A 20,529-nucleotide genomic window follows, 5' to 3' on the forward strand; every position below is an offset into this window, starting at 1 on the left:
TTGGGGGGACACGGCCCCACGGCTGCCCCCAACCTGCCATGGGGCCCTGGGACGGATGGGGCCGCCCCACAGGTGTTTGGGGATGGCGGTGGCCTCTGGCTCTGGGACCTTCTGCCTGTGGCAGCGGACGGTGCTGGACCCCAGCCACTCCCTGGGGACAGTGCCGGACCCCAGCCACTCCCTGGGGACAGGGTGAGCCCCGCGGGAGCTGCCAGGACCCGGTTACCGACCCGCAGCAGCTCCCACCGTCCTGGCAGCGGCCGTGCCTGGCAGCGGCCGGGGCGCGGGCAGGGGCGCGGGCAGGGGTCCGGCACTCTGCTGCGGCTGAGCCGGTGCGACGGGCGCTGCCGGGGAGGGCGAGGAGGAGAGCTGAGCCGAACGCTGCTCGCTGTCCCTGCGGGCTGCCGGAGGCCTGGGCAGGGGTCGGGAGGCAGGAGCCAGAGGGGGGGTCTGCCAACCGCCCCCCCAACACAAACACTACGGGGATGACGCTGCTGATGCTGGGGGAAAACACCCGGTTCCCCCCACCCCGGCAACACGGACGCCACCGTTCCGGGGCCGAGCCCCCTCGGGGGTCCCTGTAGCGTTAACGAGGCCTCTTTGCGCAACGCAGCTCTCGTGTCCCGGCTTTGGCTCGGCGGGGGGCACCGGGGGCGGGTGAGCAGCGGGATGGGGACCCCCGAACCCCGAGGTGGGTGGGGGTCGCGTCCTGTGACGTCAGCGGGGCGAGCATCCCCGGTCTCCAGCCCCTTCCCCGAGCCCCCCTCCCCACGGAGACGGGCAGAGCCGCGGCGGTGGTCCGTCGGTCGCTTTTACCGGAACACAGCTCTGCTACATGAGGGTGGGGGGGAGCCCCCCGACCCCGCTACCGGGAGCCACGGCCGTACCGGCTCCGGTCCACCGGCTTTTTTGCCCGGTGACATCCCCGATGTCTGCCGAGGCCGCAAACCGGGCACCCATCGGGCGAGCTGCCCCAGTCCTGCGCCCCGGGACCCCCCACCCAAAGCCCCCGGTGGGGATGGGCTCCAGCGGTACCGGGGGCTTTTGTCCCCCGATGGGTCCCCACGTCCGTCCCCCAGGGCCGGGGCAGCCCTTAGGGTTCCCGCGGCCGCTCGGCGGGCAGGAAGGCGTCCGGGGGTCCCGGTGCCATCTCCGGGTCGCTGAGATGTTTCTTCTCCCGGCCCTGCTCCCTCGCTCGGGTCCAAGAGGGCGAGCGCAGGTAACCGGCCCGCGGCACGGCCTGGGGCTGCAGCCCTGCGGGGACGGACAGACGGCTCGGGGACGGGCGGACGGACCGGACGGACGGACGGGCCGAGGTTGGCCTCGCTCGCTCACCGCTGGGCGATTCCCCGGCCGCGGTCTCCTCGTCGGAGTCGGCGAAGACCTCGGCCAGCTCTTGGTCCGACATGTCGGTCAGCTCCGTCAGGTCCAGGAGGTCGAAGTGCACCTCCAGCGAGGAGACGCTGCTCAGGGGCTCTGCGGGAGACCCCCGGTGAGGGGGGGGGGCTGCGCTGGGCTGGGGGCGGTGGGGTGGGCGCCCCGGGAGGGGGGTGAGGGGGGCTGGGTGTCAGGGAGCCAGGGGGATGAGGGGATCGGTGAGGGTGGTGACAGCCGGGGGCTGGCAGGGACCCCAGGGGACAGGCAGGGACCCTGGGGCAGACAGAAGACCCCAGGGAACAGGCAGGGACTCTGGGGCAGACAGAAGACCCCAGGGAACAGGCAGGGACCCTGAGGGCAGGCAGGGGACCCCAGGGGCAGGCAGAAGACCCCGGGGGCAGGCAGAAGACCCCAGGGACAGGCAGGAGAACCTGGGGGACACGGAGAAGACCCCAGGGGACAGGCAGGGACCCTGAGGGACAGGGCAGGAAAACCCCGGGGGCAGGCAGGGGATGCTATGGGCAGGCAGGGACCCCGGGGGCAGGTAGAAGACCCCAGGGGCAGGCAGGGACCCCAGGGGACAGGCAGGAGATGCTATAGGCAGACAGGGGACACCAGGGGCTGGCAGGTACCCCAAGGGACAGGCAGGGGACCCCCAGAACAAGCAGAGGATTCCAGGGGCAGGCAGGGACCCCAGGGACAGGCAGGGGACCCTGTAGCAGGCAGAAGACCATGGGGCAGGCAGGGGACCCCTGGGACAGCAGAGGATGCCAGGAGCAGGCAGGGACCCTGCGGGACAGGGAGAAGACCCCAAGGGACAGGTAGGGACCCTGAGGGCAGCCAGGAAAACCCCGGGGGCAGGCAGGGGACCGCAAGGGCAGGCAGGACATGCTATGGGCAGGCAGGGACCCCAGGGGACAGGCAAGGGACCCCGGGGGCAGGCAGAAGACCATGGGGCAGGCAGGGGATCCCCGGGACAGCAGAGGATGCCAGGGGCAGTTAGGGACCCTGGGGGGCAGACAGAAGACCCCAAGGGACAGGCAGGGACCCCAAGGGACAGGCAGGGGATCCCTGGGACAGGCAGAGGATGCCAGGGGCAGGCAGAGACCCCTGGGGACAGGCAGGGAACCTGGGGCAGCAGAGGATGCCAGGAGCAGTTAGGGACCCTGGGGGGCAGGGAGAAGATCGCAGGGGACAGGCAGGGACCCTGAGGGCAGGCAGGGGACTCCAGGGGACAGGCAGGGGACCTCTGGGACAGGCAGAGGATGCCAGGGGCAGGCAGGGACCCCAGGGGACAGGCAGGAGAAGTTATGGGCAGACAGGGGACCTCAGGGGACAGGCAGGGACCCTGGGGCAGACAGAAGACCCTGGGGGCAGGCAGGGGACCCCAGGGGCTGGCAGGGACCCCAGGGGCAGGCAGGGGACCCCAGGGGACAGGCAGGAGATGCTATGGGCAGGCAGGGGACCCCAGGGGCTGTCAGGGACCCCAGGGGCAGGCAGAAGACCCCAGGGGACAGGCAGGGACCCTGAGGGCAGGCAGAAGACCCCTGGGGACAGGCAGGGGACCCTCGGGACAGGCAGGGCTGCCTGCTCAGGGCCGCACTCACGTCTGCGCTCGGTGACCTGCAGCAGGCCGGCGCTGGGGATGGGGATGCCGCCCTGCTCCTCCGCGGGGGCTCCGGGGGTCTCCTGGGCCGGCCCATGGGTGGGGGTCCCCGCCGGGCAGTCCGGGGCCAGCATCTCCTTGCCAAGCTCTGCGACACCGGCACCCGCCGCGTCGGTGACAGCAGATCCCTCCCGGTGCCCCACGGACCCTCTCGGGGCATCCCGGCTGAGCAGGATGGGGGGCAGTGGGACCCCCTGGGAGAGCCTTGGGGAGGGGGGGGACGGGCAGAGCTGCCCAGAGCCCCCCGTGCCGGCAGCCAGCAGCTCCGCGCCCCCCGCCACGCTCAGCCCCTTTGTGTCGGCGAGACAAAAGCGCGGCTGTGCCGGAGCCCGGACAAGGGGCGTTTGTCTCCCGGGGACAAGGTGGCCGCGGTGGTGGCACACCAGTCATGGCCGGGCACCCAGCCGGGGCTGAGCGGGCACCGAGCGCGGGCAGGGAATGCTGTGAGCCCGGGGGACCCCCACCCTGGGCCCCCAGCCCACCCAGGGCCGGTGGTGGGGCAGGGCGAAGCCGGCCGTGGCTTGGCACCGTGTGCCACCATGCCCCACCATCACCGTGCTGCCGTCACCGGGCTCGCCATGGGCTGGGCCTCTCCTCCTTCCCCCCAGGACGGTGACGGCGGGGGACAGAAATCCCCCCGCACCCCAAAGGAGTCTGGATGGGGAAGGGGACGTTCTGGGAGCGTTCGGTTCCCATTCCGGGTGCGCAGAGCCGCAGGACGCCGGTGCCCCTGCCCTGGCACTGCCTCCGCCGCGTCCCGACCTCGAAAGGTGGGACCGGGCGCCACGTGCTTCCGGCACCTTCCCTCCGGCCAGGAAACGGGGTCCGCACCCCGCTCCGGTGCTCGGGAAGAGCCCCCCGGGGCGGACGCGGTGGCTGCCAGCTCCTGCCCGCTCCCACCACCCCACCCCACTCCCACCATCCCACCCCACGTGCCGCCGCGGTGCCTGGCGATGCGACGGTGTCACCGTATGGAGCGCGTCCACCCCCGCCACCGGCAGCCTTGTGTCCCCCCCACCCCGACACCCCCCCCAACCCACCGGGCCGCTGGTCCCCGCCGCAGAAATCCCCTCTGGCCTCCGCCTGCATGGTGACGCCGCGTCGCCGGCCACGCCGCCGGCCACGCCGCCGCGCTCCGGCTCACCGGCTGCCTGGCGGGGAAGCGGGGCCGGCGTCAGGGGCTCACCGGCCGCGCTGCTGACTCACGTCAAACCGCAGAGCTCGGCGGTGTCGGCCGCGCCGGTGGCCGGTGCCGGGTCCGGTGGCAGCGTCGCCGCGCGCAGCTTCCGAAGGGCCCCGGTGCCGGCGTTGGCACCGCGGCAGGGCCCGCGGTGTCGCCACGCTGGACCTCGCCGCAGCCTTCCCCCCCCAGTGCTGGGGTCCACCAGTGCGGCCGGTACCCCCGCCCCAAGCGCCCCAGTGCTCCCCACACCTCCGGCTGCGCCAGGGGGGTCTGTCCCAGCACCCCCCCTCCCTGCTCGGCACCCCAGGAACCTCACCGCGGCCCCACGCACCCCACCGCGCACCCACGGCCCCCCGCAGCCCCCCCCGGGCACCCGCAGCCGGGCACACACCCCAACCCCGGGCACAGCTGCACCCCCCCAGCACAGCCCCTGCACACCTCCCGTTGCACGCACACCCCTTGCACGCTCCCCTTGCACACACCCCCTGCACACCCCTTCCCTTGCACACCCCCCCTTGCACATACCTCCTGCATGCCCATCCTTGTACACCCCCCTTGCACACCCACCCCCTTGCACACACCCCCTGCACATCCACCCCCTTGAACACACTCGCTGCACACCCCCTCGCTTGCACACCCACCCCCCTTGCACACCCACCCCCTTGCACACACCCCCTGCATCGCCCACCGTTGCACACTCCCCTTGCACACCCACCTGCTTGCACACCCACCCCGTGCACACACACCCCCTGCATCCCCCACCCTTGCACACTCCCCTTGCACACCTCCTACCTTGCACACCCACCCCCTTGCAGACCCCGCTTGCACACACCCCCTGCACCCCCCACCCTTGCACACACCCCTTGCACACCCCTTCCCTTGCACACCCATGCCATGCAGACCTCCCCCTGCACCCCCCACCCTTGCACACTCCCCTTGCACACCCACCCCATGCACACCCCCTCCCTTGCACACCCACCCCCCTGCACACCCCGCCCCTACATCTTCTGCCCCCCCTGCACCCCCCCCGGGGCCCGGCTCGGTTCCGCCCGCTGCGGGCCCGGGGCCGCGGTGCTGGCCGCGCCGGACCGCCCCCCCCCCCGCCTTTACCTGCGGTGCCGGCTGCTCCCGGAACCTCCATGGGCCGGGCAGGGGCCGGGGCCGGGGCCGGGGCCGGTGCTGGGCGGGGCGGGCCCGCTGCCAGCCCGCAGCCCGCACGCTCCTGCCCGCCGCGGCGGGGGCGGGGCTGGGGGCGGGGAGTGGGCGGGGCTTGGGGGGGTGGGACACCGTGCGCGGCCCCACTTGCCCCGGGGACACCGCGGAGTGCGGGGAGGAGCGGGGAGCAGGGGAGACCCGCGGGGGGAGGGGGGGGAACAGGCGCACCGGGGGACCCCAGCTGCGGCGGGGGGGGAGGGAACGCCGGGATGGGGGGTGCCGGGGCGCAGCGGTGAGCCCGGGGATGCGGAGAAGGCCCGGGGCACGGCGGGGACCCCCCCGGGGTACAGCGGGGACCCCCCGGCCCGGCCCGGCTCCCCCCGCCCCGGGCACTGAGCAGCCCCCGCCGCCGTTACCAGGGCGGGGCCCCGCGTTGCTAAGGGGCGTGTCCCGTCGCAGCGCACCTCTCGCGAGATCCGCGCGCCCGTTGCCTTGGAGACGGCTGCGCCGGCGGAGGCTGCCATGGTGAGAGCGGGGCCGGAACCGGGGCGGGGGGAGAGCCGGGACTGGGGCTGAGGGAAGAGCCCCGGGGCGGCGGGGGGGCTCCGGGCCCGCTGCTGAAGGGTCCCCGGGAGCCGGGGGGTGCGGGTGGGGCAGGGGAGGGCGGCCCGGCCACTCCCGGCCTGGTCCGGCCCGCGCCTGGGGAGGGAATGGAGCGCCCTGGTGGCACTCGTCAGGCCTCAGCCCGGGCCTTTCGTACCCGGGGGCTTCAGTGCGGAGCTGAGCCGCGGCTGGGCATGAGCCGTGGGTGTCCTGCAGGGTCTCAGAGGCTTCCCGGCTCCTCCCGGGGACCCCGCCTGCACCAGTGGTTCCCCGTCCCCCTCCTCGTCCTGTCCCCGCCATGAGCGCAGGTGGGCTTTGTGGCCTGGGCCAGCGCAGGAGCTCTGAGCGGTGCAGCGTCCTTCCGGTTCCCGAGCCACGTGCGCACACACCTGTGCTTTGCTTTCTTTCCTTAGGCACCCAAGAAGAAAGTGGGGAAAAAAGTGAAAGTGAGCAAAGCTCCGGCGGTGGTGGATGTCTTGTCCCCGAAGGAGATGAGCAAGGAGCAGGTGAGAGGTCCCTCGTCTCCCAGCCCACCCCTGGATAGGAGGGCATTGCTGCTTGCAAGAGCAGCACTTGGGACCCCTGCTCAGCGCCTGGCTCCGGGGACAACAGGTGGCAGAGGGTGACAAAGATGAGCGGCTGGGGTTCATTTCACTGCCTGACGCCTGTCTGGGCTCTCTGTGTCGGGGGGTTCTCGTTCCTGGAAGCAGCAGCCCTCTCATCCCACCCCCCGCTTCCGCTGGTCTGGGGTGCTCTGCTCTCCAGCCCTGTGCCCTCGCTGTCTTCTGCCCAACTCTGTAACCCTGGCGTCCCGCTCAGCCGGGTGATGGCTTGGCCTGGAGCTCTGTGATTGCAGCCTGCAGTGCTCCCAGCCGCATTGCTGCTGGGGCAGGAGGCTCTCATGGGTGTGGGCACAGCAGGCCCGGGTGTAAGATACAGGCGCTGCACCTCGTTTTCTCCAAGTCCTGCTTGTTTTGATGGGTGTCCTACAAACAGAGGAGGGGATGGCTCTGGCCTGCGGACCTCGCTCCTGGGGTAAGATCTTGCACATCTCAGTGCAAGTGGTATGCCCAGGTGGCCAAGCAGGCCAATGGCATCCTGGCTTGGATGAGGAATGGTGTGGCCAGCAGGAGCAGGGAGGGGATTGTGCCCCTGTACTCGCCACTGGTGAGGCTGCACCTCGAGTGCTGTGTTCAGTTTTGGGCCCCTCACTACAAGAAGGACGTTGAGGTGCTGGAGCGCGTCCAGAGAAAGGCATTCAAGCTCATGGAGGGTCTGGAGCACAAGTCTGATGAGGAAACGGCTGAGGGAGCTGGGGCTGTTTAGCCTGGAGAAAAGGAGGCTGAGGGGAGACCTTATCGCTCTCTACAACTACCTGAAAGGAGGGCGCAGTGAGGTGAGGGTTGGTCTCTTCTCCCAAGAAACAAGTGATAGAATGAGAGGAAATGGCCTCAAGTTGCGCCAGGAGAGGTTTAGATTGGATATTAGGGAAAATTTCTTCACTAAAAGGATTGTCAACATTGGAAGAGGCTGCCCAGGGAAATGGTTGCGTCACCATCCCCGGAGATATTTAAAAGACGTGTAGACGTGGTGCTTGGGGACGTGGTTTAGTGGTGGACTTGGCAGTGTTAAGTTAGCAGTTGGACTCGATGATCTTAAGGGTCTTTTCCAACCTAAATGATTCTATGATTCAGTGGAGACCTTCTCGCTCTCTACAACTGCCTGAAAGAAGGGTGCAGTGAGGTGGATATTGGTCTCTTCTCCCAGGTAACCAGCGGTAGGATGAAAGGAAGTGGCCTCAAGTTGCGTCAGGGGAGGTTTAGATTGGATATTAGGAAAAATGTCTTTCCTCCAAGAGGGGTCAGGCATTGGACCAGGCTGCCCAGGGCAGTGGGGGAGTCCCCGTCCCTGGAGGGGTTCAAAAAACGTGCAGACGGGGAACTTGGGGACATGATTTAGCAGGCCTGGTGGGGTTGGGGTGATGGTTGGACATGATGATCTGAGGGGTCTTTTCCAACCTTCATGATTCTGTGATTCGATGGTATTTAGGCACCTGAATATGGTGTTACTGGGAACTGCGTGACAAAATATCTGAGTTCGGACTGCTTACAGTAGGATAAAGTTTTTGTTACTCCTTTTCCAGAGGCTGGTGGGTTCTGTCAGGTCCTGCGCAATGTCCATGGGTCAGGGCTTCTCCCCTTCTCTCCTGCACATCTCCACCGCATGAACGGCCACTGTGTCCTGCAACGCAGCTTGCCACAGCTGTCTTGCCGAGGCGTCTGTCCGAGGCCTCCTCTTCCCCCTACCTGGCTCTTGCCCTTGGCTTTACAGCTGGAGAATCACGTTATGCGTCTGCGGGAGGAGCTGGACCGGGAACGGGAAGAGCGCAACTATTTCCAGTTGGAGCGTGACAAGATTCACACCTTCTGGGAGATCACCCGCGGGCAGCTGGAGGAGAAGAAAGCAGAGCTGCTGAACAAGGACCGCGAGATGGGGGAGGCGGAGCAGCGGCATCAAGTGGAGATCAAGGTGGGAGGGAAGAAGTCTGGGAGGTCTTGCGAGGGCCCCGAGCTCCGGGTGAGCCTTGGGCAGCTCTGAGGAGGAGAGGGAAGGGGACAGAGGAGGAGCTGAGCGGGATGCAAGCCAGGAGCGGCTTGGCCAATATACCAGCCTCATGTGTCTCCTGCTGAAGCTTCTTACCCAGTCTGTGGCTTGTCTTTAGCTTTACAAGCAGAAGGTGAAGCACTTGTTGTATGAGCACCAGGAAAACCTCACCGAGCTGAAGGCGGAGCGCACCGTGTCCGTGAAGCAGGCTCAGAGGGATCACTGGACCCAGGAGATGGAGCTGCGGAAAGACATGCGCTGCTTGAAAGTGGAGCTGAAGGAGCAGGAGCTGGCCAACGAGGAGATGGTGAAAAGCATGCGCCTGGTACGTCCCTGGCCAGGCCGGAGCTGTGTGCGAGGTGCCTCCGCTGCAGAGCGAGGTGGTGGGCCCGCAGGCTGAGCCCCCCCCCCAGCTCCGGCGTGTGAGTGGGAGCCTGCCTCTCTGCGTGGGGTGGGATGGGGCTTCCCGCAGGCACCGGTAACCGACGCATTTCGAGGCACCAGAAAATCCATGCTGGAATGGGGAAAAGGGATTCCTGGGGCCGCTCCTGTGAACCCCCTCTCCCGCAGCAGGGAGCTGTGAGAGCAGCGGGAGAGCCTACGAGCGGCCCTTTGCGAGGACAACGTGGGATTGGGAGCACGGCGGGAGCCCTTCCCAGGGAGCAGGAGGGAATCCCTCGGGGTGCGGCTGGCTCGGGATTTGGTTGTCTGCCTCTAACGCGTAGCTTCTCCCTAACAGAAACAAGAGGAGGAGATCACGCGGCTGTGCGACGACTTCGAGAGACAAGTGAAAGGTCAGGACGTGGGCGCAGGCCCTGTGTGAGCTCCCTTTGTCAGTGTGCTGGGGAAGGCACCTCCGAGCTCTGCTGCCCTCCCTGGCAGGGCCTCAGGCAGAAAGAGGGATGGCCTTTCCCCCAGCTCTGCCCAGTTTTCCCCCAGTTCTTGCCGCCCCCGTGCTCTGGGGCTGCCAGACCCCCAGCATCGCGCGAACGGAACGAGGCCGGGGACCTGCAGCGCGAGCTGAGGGGTGCAGGCAGGGCGCCTGTCGCCGCTGCCCGGCCGTACCCCCGAGCGCAGCTGCCTGGCAGCGCTTCTCCGGGCTGCGGGGTGGGCTGGCTGGAGGAGCCCTTGCAGAGTCCTCGCTCCAGTCTCCCCCCTCAGGGGACGTTTCGGGTTCTCCTGGGCTGGCTTGGAACGTTTCCATGCCCTCTTTCCGAGGATGCTATTTCTGGGCTCTGCTCTCCATGGTCCCAGCGTAGCTGCTCCGCGTGCTGGTGGCAGCTCCGGTGACGCCGCTAACGAGCGTCTTGTCCTTGAATAACGCCGTGGTGGCACGCGCTGGGTTGGCGCTGGCTAACGGAGCTGGGGTGCATTACTCGGGGTCTCCAGGAGGTCCTCACTCAGCCCCCTGTGCTCTCCCGCAGAGATCGAGGCCAAGTACACCCAGAAGATGGAGATGCTGCGGGACAAGCTTGACTTGCGGAGGAAGACTGAGATCCACGAGGTGGAGGAGAGGAAGAACAGCCAGATCAACGAGCTGATGAGGAACCACGAGAAGGCCTTCAACGACCTCAAGAACTACTACAACGATATCACCCTCCAAAACCTGACGCTCATCAACTTGCTGAAGGTACTGCCTGTCCCCCTGCCGCAGCCCGCCTGGCCTGCAGCGTGTCACCCTTCCACCAAGGGACCCGTCCTGTGAGGATTTGCCCAGATCTGGCCAGTTCCCAGGTGGCAGCGTGGGTGCTGCTGCTCTCCTGAGGGTTGTCCACCCTTACACGAGTGAAGCTCTTGAGCAGAGGGAGATGCATCTTGCTGGGCCAGCAGCGGGAGGGTGTCCAGACGGTGTGGGAAGCTCCGAGGAGCTCGGCGGTCCCCACTGCGTGGCCCCCTCCCCAGGAGTTTGCATTCCCAAGAACAGGAGCAGATGGAGGAGATGAAGAAGAAAGAAAATCACTTGGAAAAGGAGAAGGCGGATGTGCTGCTCCAGAACAAGCAGCTGAAGGAGCCTCTGCAGCAGGCCGAGGAGCAGGTGTCTGAGCTGCAGAAGAAGTTGGCCCGCTATGACAAGGACAAGGAGGCCCTGATGGTGAGTGGCCAGCCCTGTCCGTTCCCAAGTCACCCGGCTGTTTCCTGGAGGGGTTCGCTTGGCTTGGCCAGGTCGCTGGGCAAAGTCCTTTGAGTCCCTTTCAGCTTGGCCACGTGTTTATAAGGTCTCACACAAGACTCTGGCAGCGGCAAACAAGAGCAGCCCCCGCTGCCGAGGGGGAAGGGAGTCAGTGTGGGTGCCAGTCTGTTTTTTCTCGCCCTTATCTCTTTGCTGGTCGTTCTCCTCCCTTGCCAAAGCGCATTCCCCACACCTCCCAGAGAAACCCGTGCTGTTAAACTGTCCCTTCCCGCCTGCAGAACACAAAAGCCCGTCTGAAAGTCACCCAAAAGGAACTGAAGGACCTTCAGTGGGAACACGAAGTGCTGGAGCAGAGGTTCAGTAAGGTGAGAGCTGCAGGTGGGTCTGGGCATCCCACTTCCCTCTCCAAACCCTGCCCCTCCGCAGGGGACTGGGCACGGGGGGGGCTTAGCCGAGAGCCCGTGCTTAGCCGAGGGCTTTCCGAAGCTCTAATCCAGAGCTGTGCGATAACTGCTGCTTCCAACAAAGCTTCTCACGGCTTTGGCCTCTCCCACGGTCAGCAGACGGGCCTGGCCTTGTACTTTGCCAAGCAATCATGCACGCTCCGGCGGTCCCCTCCCGGCCTGCCAGGGACTGACTGCAGCGGCGGCTCGGGGCAGAGCCGGGGGCAGAGATTGTCACGGGCCACCACCCCCGGCCGCAGCTCGCTCCCTCCTTCTGCCGGCATTTGGGGGTCTCTCCCCGCTCCTTGCCGTGCCGGGGCGGCTCGGGATGAGCCCTGTTGACTGAGTTCTCCCAGCCTCAGCCTCTCCCCCCCAGCTAACCCAGATAAATCTGTCGAGGCAGAAGAGAGCTCATTTGCAAGTCGCAGAAATCCCCAGGAATACGAACATTGATCTGAGGCCTCGTTAACAATCCGTCATTAAGGCAGCAACATATTCGGTGCATTCAGAAATAGGCTGTGGAGGAGAGATTGTGTCCTAATTAGGACACTGATTAACTAGCTGTGAGCCAGGACCTCCTGCCAGCTGCGAGGAGGAGAGGAGAGACCCCTGTGTGCTGTGGGGCCCTCTCTGAGGTTGGAAGTAGTGCCACAGCGAGCCCCTCGGCCCCTTCTGCTGTCGGGGCCGGCCCAGAGGGGAGGAGGAAGCAGAAGTGCAGGTGCTGAGCCATGGAGGGAGGGAAAGAAGCTGTGCTCCGGCACCTGCCTTCCCCGCCGGCCGCGGTGCCGTGGGGCACAGCCGGGCTCTCGCTGGAGCAGGCAGGGCCGAGCTGCCGGACCAGTTTGCTGCCAGCCATGGGTGGCCGCCGGCCGGGGGGTCCTGAGGGCGATGCGACGGTGCCGCTGTCTTTGGGGGCAGGTGCAGGCGGAGCGAGACGAGCTCTATCAGAAGTTCACCAAAGCCATTAAGGAGGTGCAGCAGAAGACGGGGTTCAAGAACCTGCTGCTGGAGCGCAAGCTGGAAGGACTCCTCGGCGTCCTGGAGAAGAAGGAGCTGGAGATCAGCGCGGCCTTCACAGCCTCCAACCTCGACTCAGGCGCCCTCTCCTTGGTCTCAGACAAGCTGGAGGTACCGTGGGCTGCTGTGGGGCCCTGTGAAGGCTCGTCCTGGGGGGCAGAGGCTGCTCTGGGGTGAGCGCAGACCTTGGGGCGTGCGAGCCCCTGTCCTACGTGGCTGCAGGTGCCGCGTCACTCCTTCCCGGCACTCCCAGGGCCACGCGCGGTGCCGCAGGGCACCCTGGCTCTCCCTCGAGAGCGGAGCACGTGGGTGTCGGAGTCAGGTGCTGATCTGTCCCTCGGGTGGGGCCTGTTTCGAGGAGAACGGCCCCGGGCTGAGCAGCGCTCACCGGCGCTCTGCGCTGCCGGGGCTGCGTGCGTGCGGGGTCCGTCAGCGACCCGCGGTGCTCTGCGCACGGGGAGTCGCAGCCAGCGAACCTGGCCTGGCCTCCCTGGCTGCAGAGATGGCGTAGACGGGTTCCCAGGGGCTCTGCAACGTCTGCCGTGCTAAAAATACATGCGCAGACAGCGTCGGCGTGGAGGCTCCGACACCCGCATTCCTGGAGCCTGCCGCAGCCGTAACTGGAGAAGCAGCACTTGCTTCGGGTTGGGCTGAGACGCGGGGGACATGGGTTCCGTGCTCGGCTCGGCCACCGCCGCGGTGCCCTCCTCGTGTCCCCGTGCGGGTGGCAGCGAAGCTGGCGGACGCCCTGGTGCCGGGGTGCCCCGGGGACGCGCGCAGCAGCAGCCGAGGCTCTGGGGCCGCAGGACGGGGCAGCGGATGTGTCACCTACTAGCAGGTGCCGCAGCAGCGGGAGGGAAAACGCATTCCTGGGAAGGCGTCACGGCGTCAAGCCCTCCCGCAGCTGCTGGGGTCCCGGGATTCCTTTGCTCAGCTGCCTCCGGCGTCTTCTCCGAGAGCCTCGCTCCCTGTAATTCCTGTAATTCCACCGGTGCCGCTGCCATCACCCCCCACCCTTGCAGCGGGGCAGACGGTGACGGCAGCGCTGTGCTGGCGCTTGTGCTCTTGGTCCCTGTCCTCTGCCTGGGGCTGGCCCGAAGCGGGCAGGGTGGTGGCTGCCTGCCAGGCCGTGCAGCGAGCTGCTCCGCTTGAGCCGGGTCCCGGTGCCAGCTCGGCCGCCGCACAGCAGCTCGTGCGGCCGCCGCGCCGCCGGGGCTGGGCAGCCGCTGCCTGACGCGCTGTCTCCCTTTGCAGGACATGCTCAGTTCCAAGAACACCGCCATCAAGGACCTGCAGCTCCAGCTGGCCCGAGCCTGCAAGGTGAGGGAAGGGGCTGGGGGGCTGCTGGGTGGTGGCTGTGGCTCGGGGGGAGTGGAAGCGGGACCTTCTGCTCCGGGCCGTAGCGTCCCCCCGTTCGCCCTGCACCGGAAGGCGTGTTGGGGTGCCCTCCCGCGCCCAGGTGAGGAGGGGCTGGGCTGACCGTGGGGTGCTTCCCTTGCAGGCGCACAATGACATGCTGCAGACGTTCAAGGCAAAGCTGACGGCTTTTGGGATCCCCCTGGACAACCTGGGCTTCAAGCCCCTGGCCGGCCCCATGCTGGGGCAGGCGCTGGGGCAGGGCCCCGCGGGACTCGTTGCTGTGCCCACCTGACGCCGGCTGGCACCCAGGGACCCACCGCGCTGGGCAGGGAGTGGGGCTGCGCCCTGTGCCATTAAACAGACCCCAGTGAACCTTCCGCAGGACCTGGAGGACCCTCACTCTCCTCCCCGGGGTCGCCTTCCCTCCGGAGCAGCCCCCGACTCAGGCAGCTGCCAGCTGGGTCGGCTCTGGCCGAGCGGTGCCAGCGTGGCGCGGGACCGCGGCGCAGCCGCAGGGCTCCTGGCATCCCAGGCTGGAGCAGGGGCCTGCATGGGGTGCCCCCAGCCCCCAGGACTCCCCTCCTTCCCCCCTCGGGCTTCTGCCCCCCGGAAGGTGACTTATTTTGAGACGAACGGTGCTGTTTGAAGTCTTTAATGGTGTCGGCAGCGCCGTTCCCCGCCGGTGAGCCGCGGCGCCGGGGCGAGGACATCCCTTTTCCCCTAACTGCCGCGATACGTCGTGTAGGAGTAGGGGCTGATCAGCAGCGGGATGTGCAGCTTCTGGGCCGGGTCGGTGATGGTGAAGACAACCTGGGGGAGAGCGAGGAGACAGCAGCTAGCATCCCCCCGCGGCGGGGGGCACCTAGCCCGAGCCGGGCCCCGGGAGATGCTCAGAGCAGAGCTGGCAGCTCCCTCCGGCACCCGGACCCCTGCGGCTTTGACCCCAGCCGGCTCCTGTGACCCCTGTCCCCGGCTCCCCGCGCTCCGTACCTCCACGAAGGGGTAGAAGCTGGCGTGCCCCAGGCCCTGCCAGTACGCGGCCGTCTCAAAGCGCAGCTTGTAGGTGCCCGCCTTGGCCTGCCCCGGTGCCAGGAGGGGCAGGCAGCGCCCGTCCTGGTCTGTCCACCTGCGGGCAGAAGGTGCCAGTGCCAGTCCCTGGGGCGAAGGCTGCGCAGCCTCTCCCGCAGGGGACAGGCACCGGCACCCTCTGCCCGTCTCGCCACTGCCAGCTCTCCTACCTCTGCGCCAGCTCCGTCCACTCCAGCCCCGGCTCCTGCAGCTGGGCCAGGCGCAGGGCGAGGCCGGCCGCCGGCAGCCCCGTGGCCGTGTTCAGCACGTGGGTGGTCAGCGAGCCGCTCGCCCTCTCGGCCATGTCTCCAGCCTGGGGCAGAGGAGTAAGAGGGGCTGGGATGCGTTCCCAGCAGCGTCGTCCGCCTTCCCCCTTCTGCCGTGCCATGGCAGGCAGAGCCACAGCCGAGCCCCGGCGGGGCTGCCTGCGTGCCCCCATGCCAGTGGCCGTGCAGCCGGGGCTGTCGCAGCACATCCCCTTGTCCCCAGCACCCTGCTGCGCCCCAGGGCCGGGACACGGGCTCCCACGTCCTTCCCATGCCGGCGGGGCTCAGCTCCGCCAGCCCCGGGGCCGTGGTGCCGGGGCCCTGCCTGCAGCAGAGCTCTGCGTGCCCCAGGCACCGCTGCCGCCCGCGGCGTGCGGGACGTGCCGGGTTCCTGCCAGGTCGGAGGGCTGCGTGCCTGCGGCGGAGCGGGGCTCCCTGCTCCCCTGCCTGGCCCAGTGGGTTGCGGCATGGCGGCAATGGCTGGCCTGGACCCAGGGAGGAAGCAGCCCCGTCCCGGCAGCCCCAGCCCTGTCGCGGTCCCTGCCCGCAGCGTGACGTGCAGGCAGACTTTAACCCTGCAAGCGCTCCGGAGCTGCCCGGGACAGGCAGCAAGCACGGGGGTCAAGGGCAGCGCTGGCGGGGGCTGCCGGGCCCTTTCCCCTCTGGGACCCCCCATGTTGTGCTTGGCAGGGTGGGAGCACAACCTGCGGGCTGCATCCGGGGCTGCCAGGCTCCCTCCCTGGAGCAGGACCAGCTCTCGCTGCCAGCCCAGCACCGGCTCCAGGCCTCAGCTGCCGGCTGAAGTGGGAACGCCGGAGAGGCCCAACGGCGAGCAGGGACGCCCGGCTGCTTACCTGGCTCTCCTCCGTGCCGCTCAGCCAGGGGCCCGCGGCCGGTGACACCGCGCCAAACGCCATCCCCTGCCCCGGCTGCCCTTCCCGGCGCCACGGCCTCTCCCCACCGAGCTGGCGAGACTGGACGCCGCTATCCCAGCGCAAGATTGCGGTGGGACCAGGCGCTCCTCCCCGGCTGGGCCGAGCCGGTGCGGGTGGCTTCCCCCTGGGAGGTGCGCCCGGGAGCCCCGCCGGCACCTGCGCTCCGGCAGCACCGTGGCCCTGGGGCTGGTGGACCGGAGCCCGGCGCGACGTCGGGGCGCCGGGCCAGGAGGAGCCGTGGTGGAGCTGCCACCCCGGTCTTGCCTCCCTCGCTGGAAAGCGCCTGGAGCGCGTCGGCGCCGTGGCGGTGGGGCACGTGGCGGCTGCCAGGAGGAGGCAGCGGCTTCACCGCGGCCCAACCGTGCCCATCCGCCTGCCATGGCGCACAGGGGTGGGCTCAGCACCTCACCTGCACTTTGATGCGGGCGATGGCGGCAGCCCGCAGCCCGTCGCCTTGCGCCGTGACCGCCTGGATCTCCAGGACGTATTCGGGGACCACCTGCAGCGAGGGGCTGCGTCACCCCCGAACGGGGGGCAAGAGCCGGGCTGAGGGGTGCAGGGGGGGCGATGGGCTGTGCCGCGGGCTCACCTGCGCCGACAGCCCCGCCGCGGCCACGGAGATCACCCCGGTGCTGCCGTCGATGGCAAACGCGTGGGGCTGGGGCTGGTCCGGGATCTGGCGCAGGATGGAGTAGGCTACGACCCCGCCGCTGGAGCTTAGCGTGGCCAGCACCCGCAGCACGGCGCTGCCTGGGAGCGGGCGGCTGTTGGTGACATCTCCCCTGTCCCCTGCCGCCGCCCCGGCGCTGCGTCCCGCTCGGCGGCTCCGCTCTCACCTGGCTCAGCCCCCTCCGGCACGGTGCCGTGAAAAACTGCCTGGGTGAAGGCAAGCCGGTTTTCCCGCCCGCAGTTTTTGGCCGGCCCTTCGCAGTCGCACACCTGAGCCCGGACCGGCGTCACCTGCGCCTTGCCCTGGCCGTCCGTCAGCCGCAGGAAGACGCTGTACTCCCCCGGCTCCAGCTCCTTCACCAGCCTCAGCACCAGCAGGTCTTGCCGCAGAGAGAGGGGGTGGGCTCGGGGACGCGGCCCCGATCCCCGCTTTGGGGCGCGGGGCTCTGCCACGCCGCGGTTCCCCAGCCCGGTGCCCATCACGGGGCCGGCACTGGCTGCGCTGAGGAGCGCCGGGAGCCGGGGGTCCTGGGACCTGGCCCAGGCTGGGTGTCCCCACCAAAGGGCGGCACCTACCTTGTCCGGTCACCCTGACGGTCCAGTTGGCACCGGAGCCGTGCTCCAGCGCTGCCTGGAAGGGGTGGGTGTTGGGGGGCAGGTCCTTGTCGACGATGCTCAGCGTCTGCTCCTCGGGCTGCCGGCTGCAGACGTCGAAGAGCCGCGGCTCCAGCGTGGGCCCGTTGTCGTTCACGTCCTGGAGCAGGAGGAGCAGCGTCCCCGTACCGGTGGCATCCGGCGACCCTGCAGGGCCAGGGGTCAGCAAGGCGCCTGGGGAGGGGGTCCCGGCCCCCCCAGCCCCGGTGGGCAGCAGCAGCCCCTCCCGCAGGGCGAGCAAGGGGCTCCTCACCGCTGTCCACGGCCAGGACGACGGCCTTGTAGGTGCTGTTGATGGCGTGCACCGACTCGCGGTCCAGCGGCTGGGCCGCCGTGACGATGCCGTTCTCGGGGTCGATGGCCAGCCACCCCGTGGGGTCGCTGCCCATGCGGTACCTGGGGCGAGCGGGGGGTCAGCGGGGGGGGGGATGCTCTGCAGCACAGCCCCTCGGGCCCCCCGGCACGGCCCCCCGCCGCCGACCCCCCCACTCACGTGATCTTCTGCCTCTGGTCCTTGTCCGGGTCCTGGGCCGTGTAGGAGGTGACCTGGTGGCCCAGCGGCAGGTCCTCCATCACCTCCACCCTCTTGACCGGGGGCACGAAGACGGGGGCTTCGTTCACGTCGGTGACCATCACCAGCACGCTGGCCGTGGAGAGGGACAGGGGCACGGCGAAGGGGACGGCGTTCTCCACGGTCACCACGAGCTCGTAGCGGCTCCTGCTCTCGTAATCCAGGCCCTGGGAGGGGGGGGACAGAGCCGCTGGGGTAGCACCGGCCGGGAGGCGGCCGGCGCCGGGGCGGCTGCGCGGCGGCAGCACCCACCTTGGCGGTTCTCAGGACGCCGTCGTTGGTTCTGGGGTCGGTGGCGATGCTGAAGTCGCCGTCCTGGTCCCCGCTCTTGATGCGGTAGACAGCTTGCCAGGCAGGGGAGCCCCGCGCGTCCCGGTCCGTCACGTGCAGCCGGGCCACCACCACCCCCACCTCGTTCTCGTTCACTGTCCCCTCGTACTGCAAGAGAGGGGACGGGGACGGTCACCCGGCCGGCGCCAGGCACCCCAGGGCGGGGGGCTCGTGCCGCAGCGGCCGCGGAGGGCAGCGGCTCGCAGGAGCCGGCTCGGGTACCATGGTGGGGTCGAAGACGGGAGGGTTGTCGTTGGCGTCGGTGACTTCCACGATGGCGGTGGCCGTGTTGGTCAGGCCCATGCCCTCCTGGTCCGCAGCCTGGATGATCAGCGTGTAGTTGGGAGTGGTCTGCAAGCAGAAACCAGTGCCGTTAGGGCAGGGACGGGCTCCAGCGCGGGCCCCTCCTCCGGGGACGCCCCTGCAGCGTCCCCAGCGCAGACCCCAGATGGGCCTGGGGCTGCAGACACCCCCGGAGCAGGGACAGTGACCCAGGGGTGGCGAGTCCCCGAACCAGCCGGACCCTGGGGCTCTGGCACCCCCGGCTGCCCGCAGCGAGCCCCACCGCGGAGCTGCCACGTGGACCCCGCGATGCGGCCAGGGCGCCCACCTCCCGGTCCAGCCCCGTGCCGATGACGCTGATGACGCCCTTCTCCGGGTCGATGGTGAACATCTGCTGGGCGCTCCTGGGCTCCTCGCTGAGGATGGAGTAGCCGATGATGCCGTTGTTCACGTTGATGCCGTCGTCCGCGTCCGTGGCGTTCACGGTCATCACCGACGTGCCTGGCACGGGGACGAGCAGGGCAGACTTTACTCGTGGGACAAACCCCACTGGACACCTCGGCCCGGCTCTGGCTCAGGGCGGTCCCGGCTGTGCGGCCCCCAGCTCGCCGGCCCCCCACGCACCCGGCTTCGCGTTCTCCTCGATGTAGCCGATGAAGACTTGCTTGGTGAAGACGGGCCGGTTGTCGTTCTGGTCCGTCACGGTGATGATGATCTCCATGGGGTCCTCCACGGGCTGCCCGTTGGCCGACACGGCGTGGGAGAAGAGCTGCGAGGGGCAGCGTCAGCCCGCGCACGGCCCCGGGGACCGGCCCCTCCCCGCCCCGGCCCCCCACTCACCACGTATTTATCGATCTCCTCCCGGTCCAGCGGCTTCGTCACCTCCAGCCACCCCGTCTCCCGCTCGATGGTGAAGACACCCACGGGGGGGGTGTCCGCCCCCTGCCCCGTGATGCTGTAGAAAACCTTGGTCTCCTTGTCCTTGTTGGATTTGATCTGGCGGCGAGGCAGCGGAGGGGTCAGAGGGGTCCCGGCGCCCCGGGGACCCCCCTGCCCTGCGCCCCGTCCCCGGGGGGCCGCGCACCTGCACCAGCTTCTTGGGGAAGGGCCCGCGCTCGTTCTCGGGGCAGTTGATGGGGGGGATGACCCAGTCCCTCTTCTGCCGCTGGAGGCCATGGCCGGGCTCGGGGAAGGTCAGCGCATCGGGGGCCACATCCTGCGGGACGGAGAGCGGGGCTGAGGGGCCGTGGGGCGGGCGGGGGGCCGCACAGGGGCTGTCCCCCTGCGGACGCGCGGCAACCCCCAGCCCCATCGGGACCGTCCTACCGGCAGGAGGAGGAGGAAGAGGAGGAAGATGGGTGGCCACATGGTTCTCCAAGCACCAGCCGGGGACCTTCCCTTCGGCCGGCCGCGACCTTGGCCGAGTCCTTCCGGGAACGCCGAGCGCCAGCCCACGGGCACCAGCATGCGCAGGCGGGGGGCCAGCTGCCCCCCCCAACACCGGAGGGGTGCCCGCGAGGGGGTCGCACGCCCAAGATGCTGCTGCAGGCTGGGGAGGGGGACACGGAGCCCAAGACCCCCCCGGGGTTCTGCCCCACGGGGGTCACTGGACACCCCACCTCAGCTGGGCTGAGATGCGCCCGTGGCCTCGCCCCGGGGTCCCGCCGGGCACCCAAGGGTGGGGGGGGAGGGCTCCAGAACCCCCCACCCAGCAGAGCGATGCACTGTGGGGGGCTGAGGACCCCCCCAGGACACTGAGCCTCCTGGCAGGGGGCTGAGGACTCCGTTGGACCCTCGAAACGCCCGCACCCATCAGGGTGTGACCCCCAGGCGATGCCTGGCCCCCCCAGCACCCCCCCCAAACAGAGCGATGCACTGTGGGGGGCTGAGGACCCCCCCGGGACACTGCGCCTCCTGGCAGGGGGCTGAGGACTCCGTTGGACCCTCGAAACGCCCGCACCCATCAGGGTGTGACCCCCAGGCGATGCCTGGCCCCCCCAGCACCCCCCCCAAACAGAGCGATGCACTGTGGGGGGCTGAGGACCCCCCCAGGACACTGAGCCTCCTGGCAGGGGGCTGAGGACCCTGTTGGACCCTTGAAATGCCCGCACCCATCAGGGTGCGACCCCCCGGGCGATGCCTGGCCCCCCCCAGCATGCCGGGGAGGGGGCAACGCTGCGGCTGGCCCCTCGATGGGACCCCCCGGTGGGGCCAAG

The 20,529-nt window shown here is 69.0% G+C and overlaps 3 protein-coding genes across 4 annotated transcripts; 1 reads left to right on the top strand and 2 right to left on the bottom strand.

The window, feature by feature from the left end:
* Positions 1–57: 57 nt before the first annotated feature.
* Positions 58–5,427, bottom strand: DBNDD1 (dysbindin domain containing 1). The gene is made up of 5 exons (XM_075433356.1): positions 5,337–5,427; positions 4,084–4,194; positions 2,985–3,131; positions 1,336–1,476; positions 58–1,254 (listed from the first exon to the last, which is right to left on the bottom strand). The coding sequence occupies exons 2-5, from the start codon at positions 4,130–4,132 to the stop codon at positions 1,094–1,096; spliced, it is 498 nt and encodes a 165-aa protein (XP_075289471.1). The 5' UTR covers positions 4,133–4,194; positions 5,337–5,427; the 3' UTR covers positions 58–1,093.
* Positions 5,428–5,608: 181 nt separating this feature from the next.
* On the top strand, positions 5,609–14,162 carry DRC4 (dynein regulatory complex subunit 4). Of its 2 annotated transcripts, none has more exons than XM_075433348.1 (11): positions 5,609–5,906; positions 6,398–6,490; positions 8,316–8,513; positions 8,707–8,913; positions 9,328–9,382; positions 10,013–10,218; positions 10,513–10,680; positions 10,998–11,084; positions 12,081–12,290; positions 13,434–13,499; positions 13,681–14,162. In XM_075433348.1, exons 1-11 carry the CDS (start codon positions 5,904–5,906, stop codon positions 13,828–13,830), a joined length of 1,443 nt encoding a protein of 480 aa, XP_075289463.1. In that variant the 5' UTR covers positions 5,609–5,903; the 3' UTR covers positions 13,831–14,162. The 2 variants fall into 2 exon arrangements, with proteins under 2 accessions (XP_075289463.1, XP_075289464.1); XM_075433349.1 differs by lacking the exon at positions 5,609–5,906 and adding an exon at positions 6,202–6,292.
* Positions 14,161–19,713, bottom strand: LOC142362779 (cadherin-1-like). The gene is made up of 16 exons (XM_075433333.1): positions 19,640–19,713; positions 19,398–19,529; positions 19,154–19,309; positions 18,938–19,082; positions 18,642–18,814; positions 18,254–18,382; positions 17,954–18,139; positions 17,624–17,868; positions 17,384–17,526; positions 17,053–17,277; positions 16,644–16,856; positions 16,397–16,557; positions 16,217–16,306; positions 14,777–14,919; positions 14,529–14,664; positions 14,161–14,348 (listed from the first exon to the last, which is right to left on the bottom strand). The coding sequence occupies exons 1-16, from the start codon at positions 19,679–19,681 to the stop codon at positions 14,259–14,261; spliced, it is 2,409 nt and encodes an 802-aa protein (XP_075289448.1). The 5' UTR covers positions 19,682–19,713; the 3' UTR covers positions 14,161–14,258.
* Positions 19,714–20,529: the final 816 nt, after the last annotated feature.

Source organism: Opisthocomus hoazin, chromosome 12 (assembly GCF_030867145.1).
Source record: "Opisthocomus hoazin isolate bOpiHoa1 chromosome 12, bOpiHoa1.hap1, whole genome shotgun sequence".
Lineage (NCBI taxonomy): Eukaryota > Metazoa > Chordata > Aves > Opisthocomiformes > Opisthocomidae > Opisthocomus > Opisthocomus hoazin.

Bases quoted from the DNA above. Each gene is read 5' to 3' on its own strand.
- LOC142362779 (XM_075433333.1), bottom strand. From the start codon at position 19,681: ATGTGGCCACCCATCTTCCTCCTCTTCCTCCTCCTCCTGCCG. The intron at 19,310-19,397 runs GTGCGCGGCCCC...CCTCGCCGCCAG, and splicing joins TCCCCAAGAAGCTGGTGCAG to ATCAAATCCAACAAGGACAA. The intron at 18,815-18,937 runs GTGCGTGGGGGG...TCCCCGTGCCAG, and splicing joins CGAGGAGAACGCGAAGCCGG to GCACGTCGGTGATGACCGTG.
- DRC4 (XM_075433348.1), top strand. The intron at 6,491-8,315 runs GTGAGAGGTCCC...TTGGCTTTACAG, and splicing joins AGGAGATGAGCAAGGAGCAG to CTGGAGAATCACGTTATGCG. The intron at 9,383-10,012 runs GTCAGGACGTGG...GCTCTCCCGCAG, and splicing joins CTTCGAGAGACAAGTGAAAG to AGATCGAGGCCAAGTACACC.
- DBNDD1 (XM_075433356.1), bottom strand. From the start codon at position 4,132: ATGCAGGCGGAGGCCAGAGGGGATTTCTGCGGCGGGGACCAGCGGCCC. The intron at 3,132-4,083 runs GTGGGTTGGGGG...CCGGTGTCGCAG, and splicing joins CGGCGGGGACCAGCGGCCCG to AGCTTGGCAAGGAGATGCTG. The intron at 1,255-1,335 runs GTGAGCGAGCGA...CCGTCCCCGCAG, and splicing joins GGCCGGGGAATCGCCCAGCG to GGCTGCAGCCCCAGGCCGTG.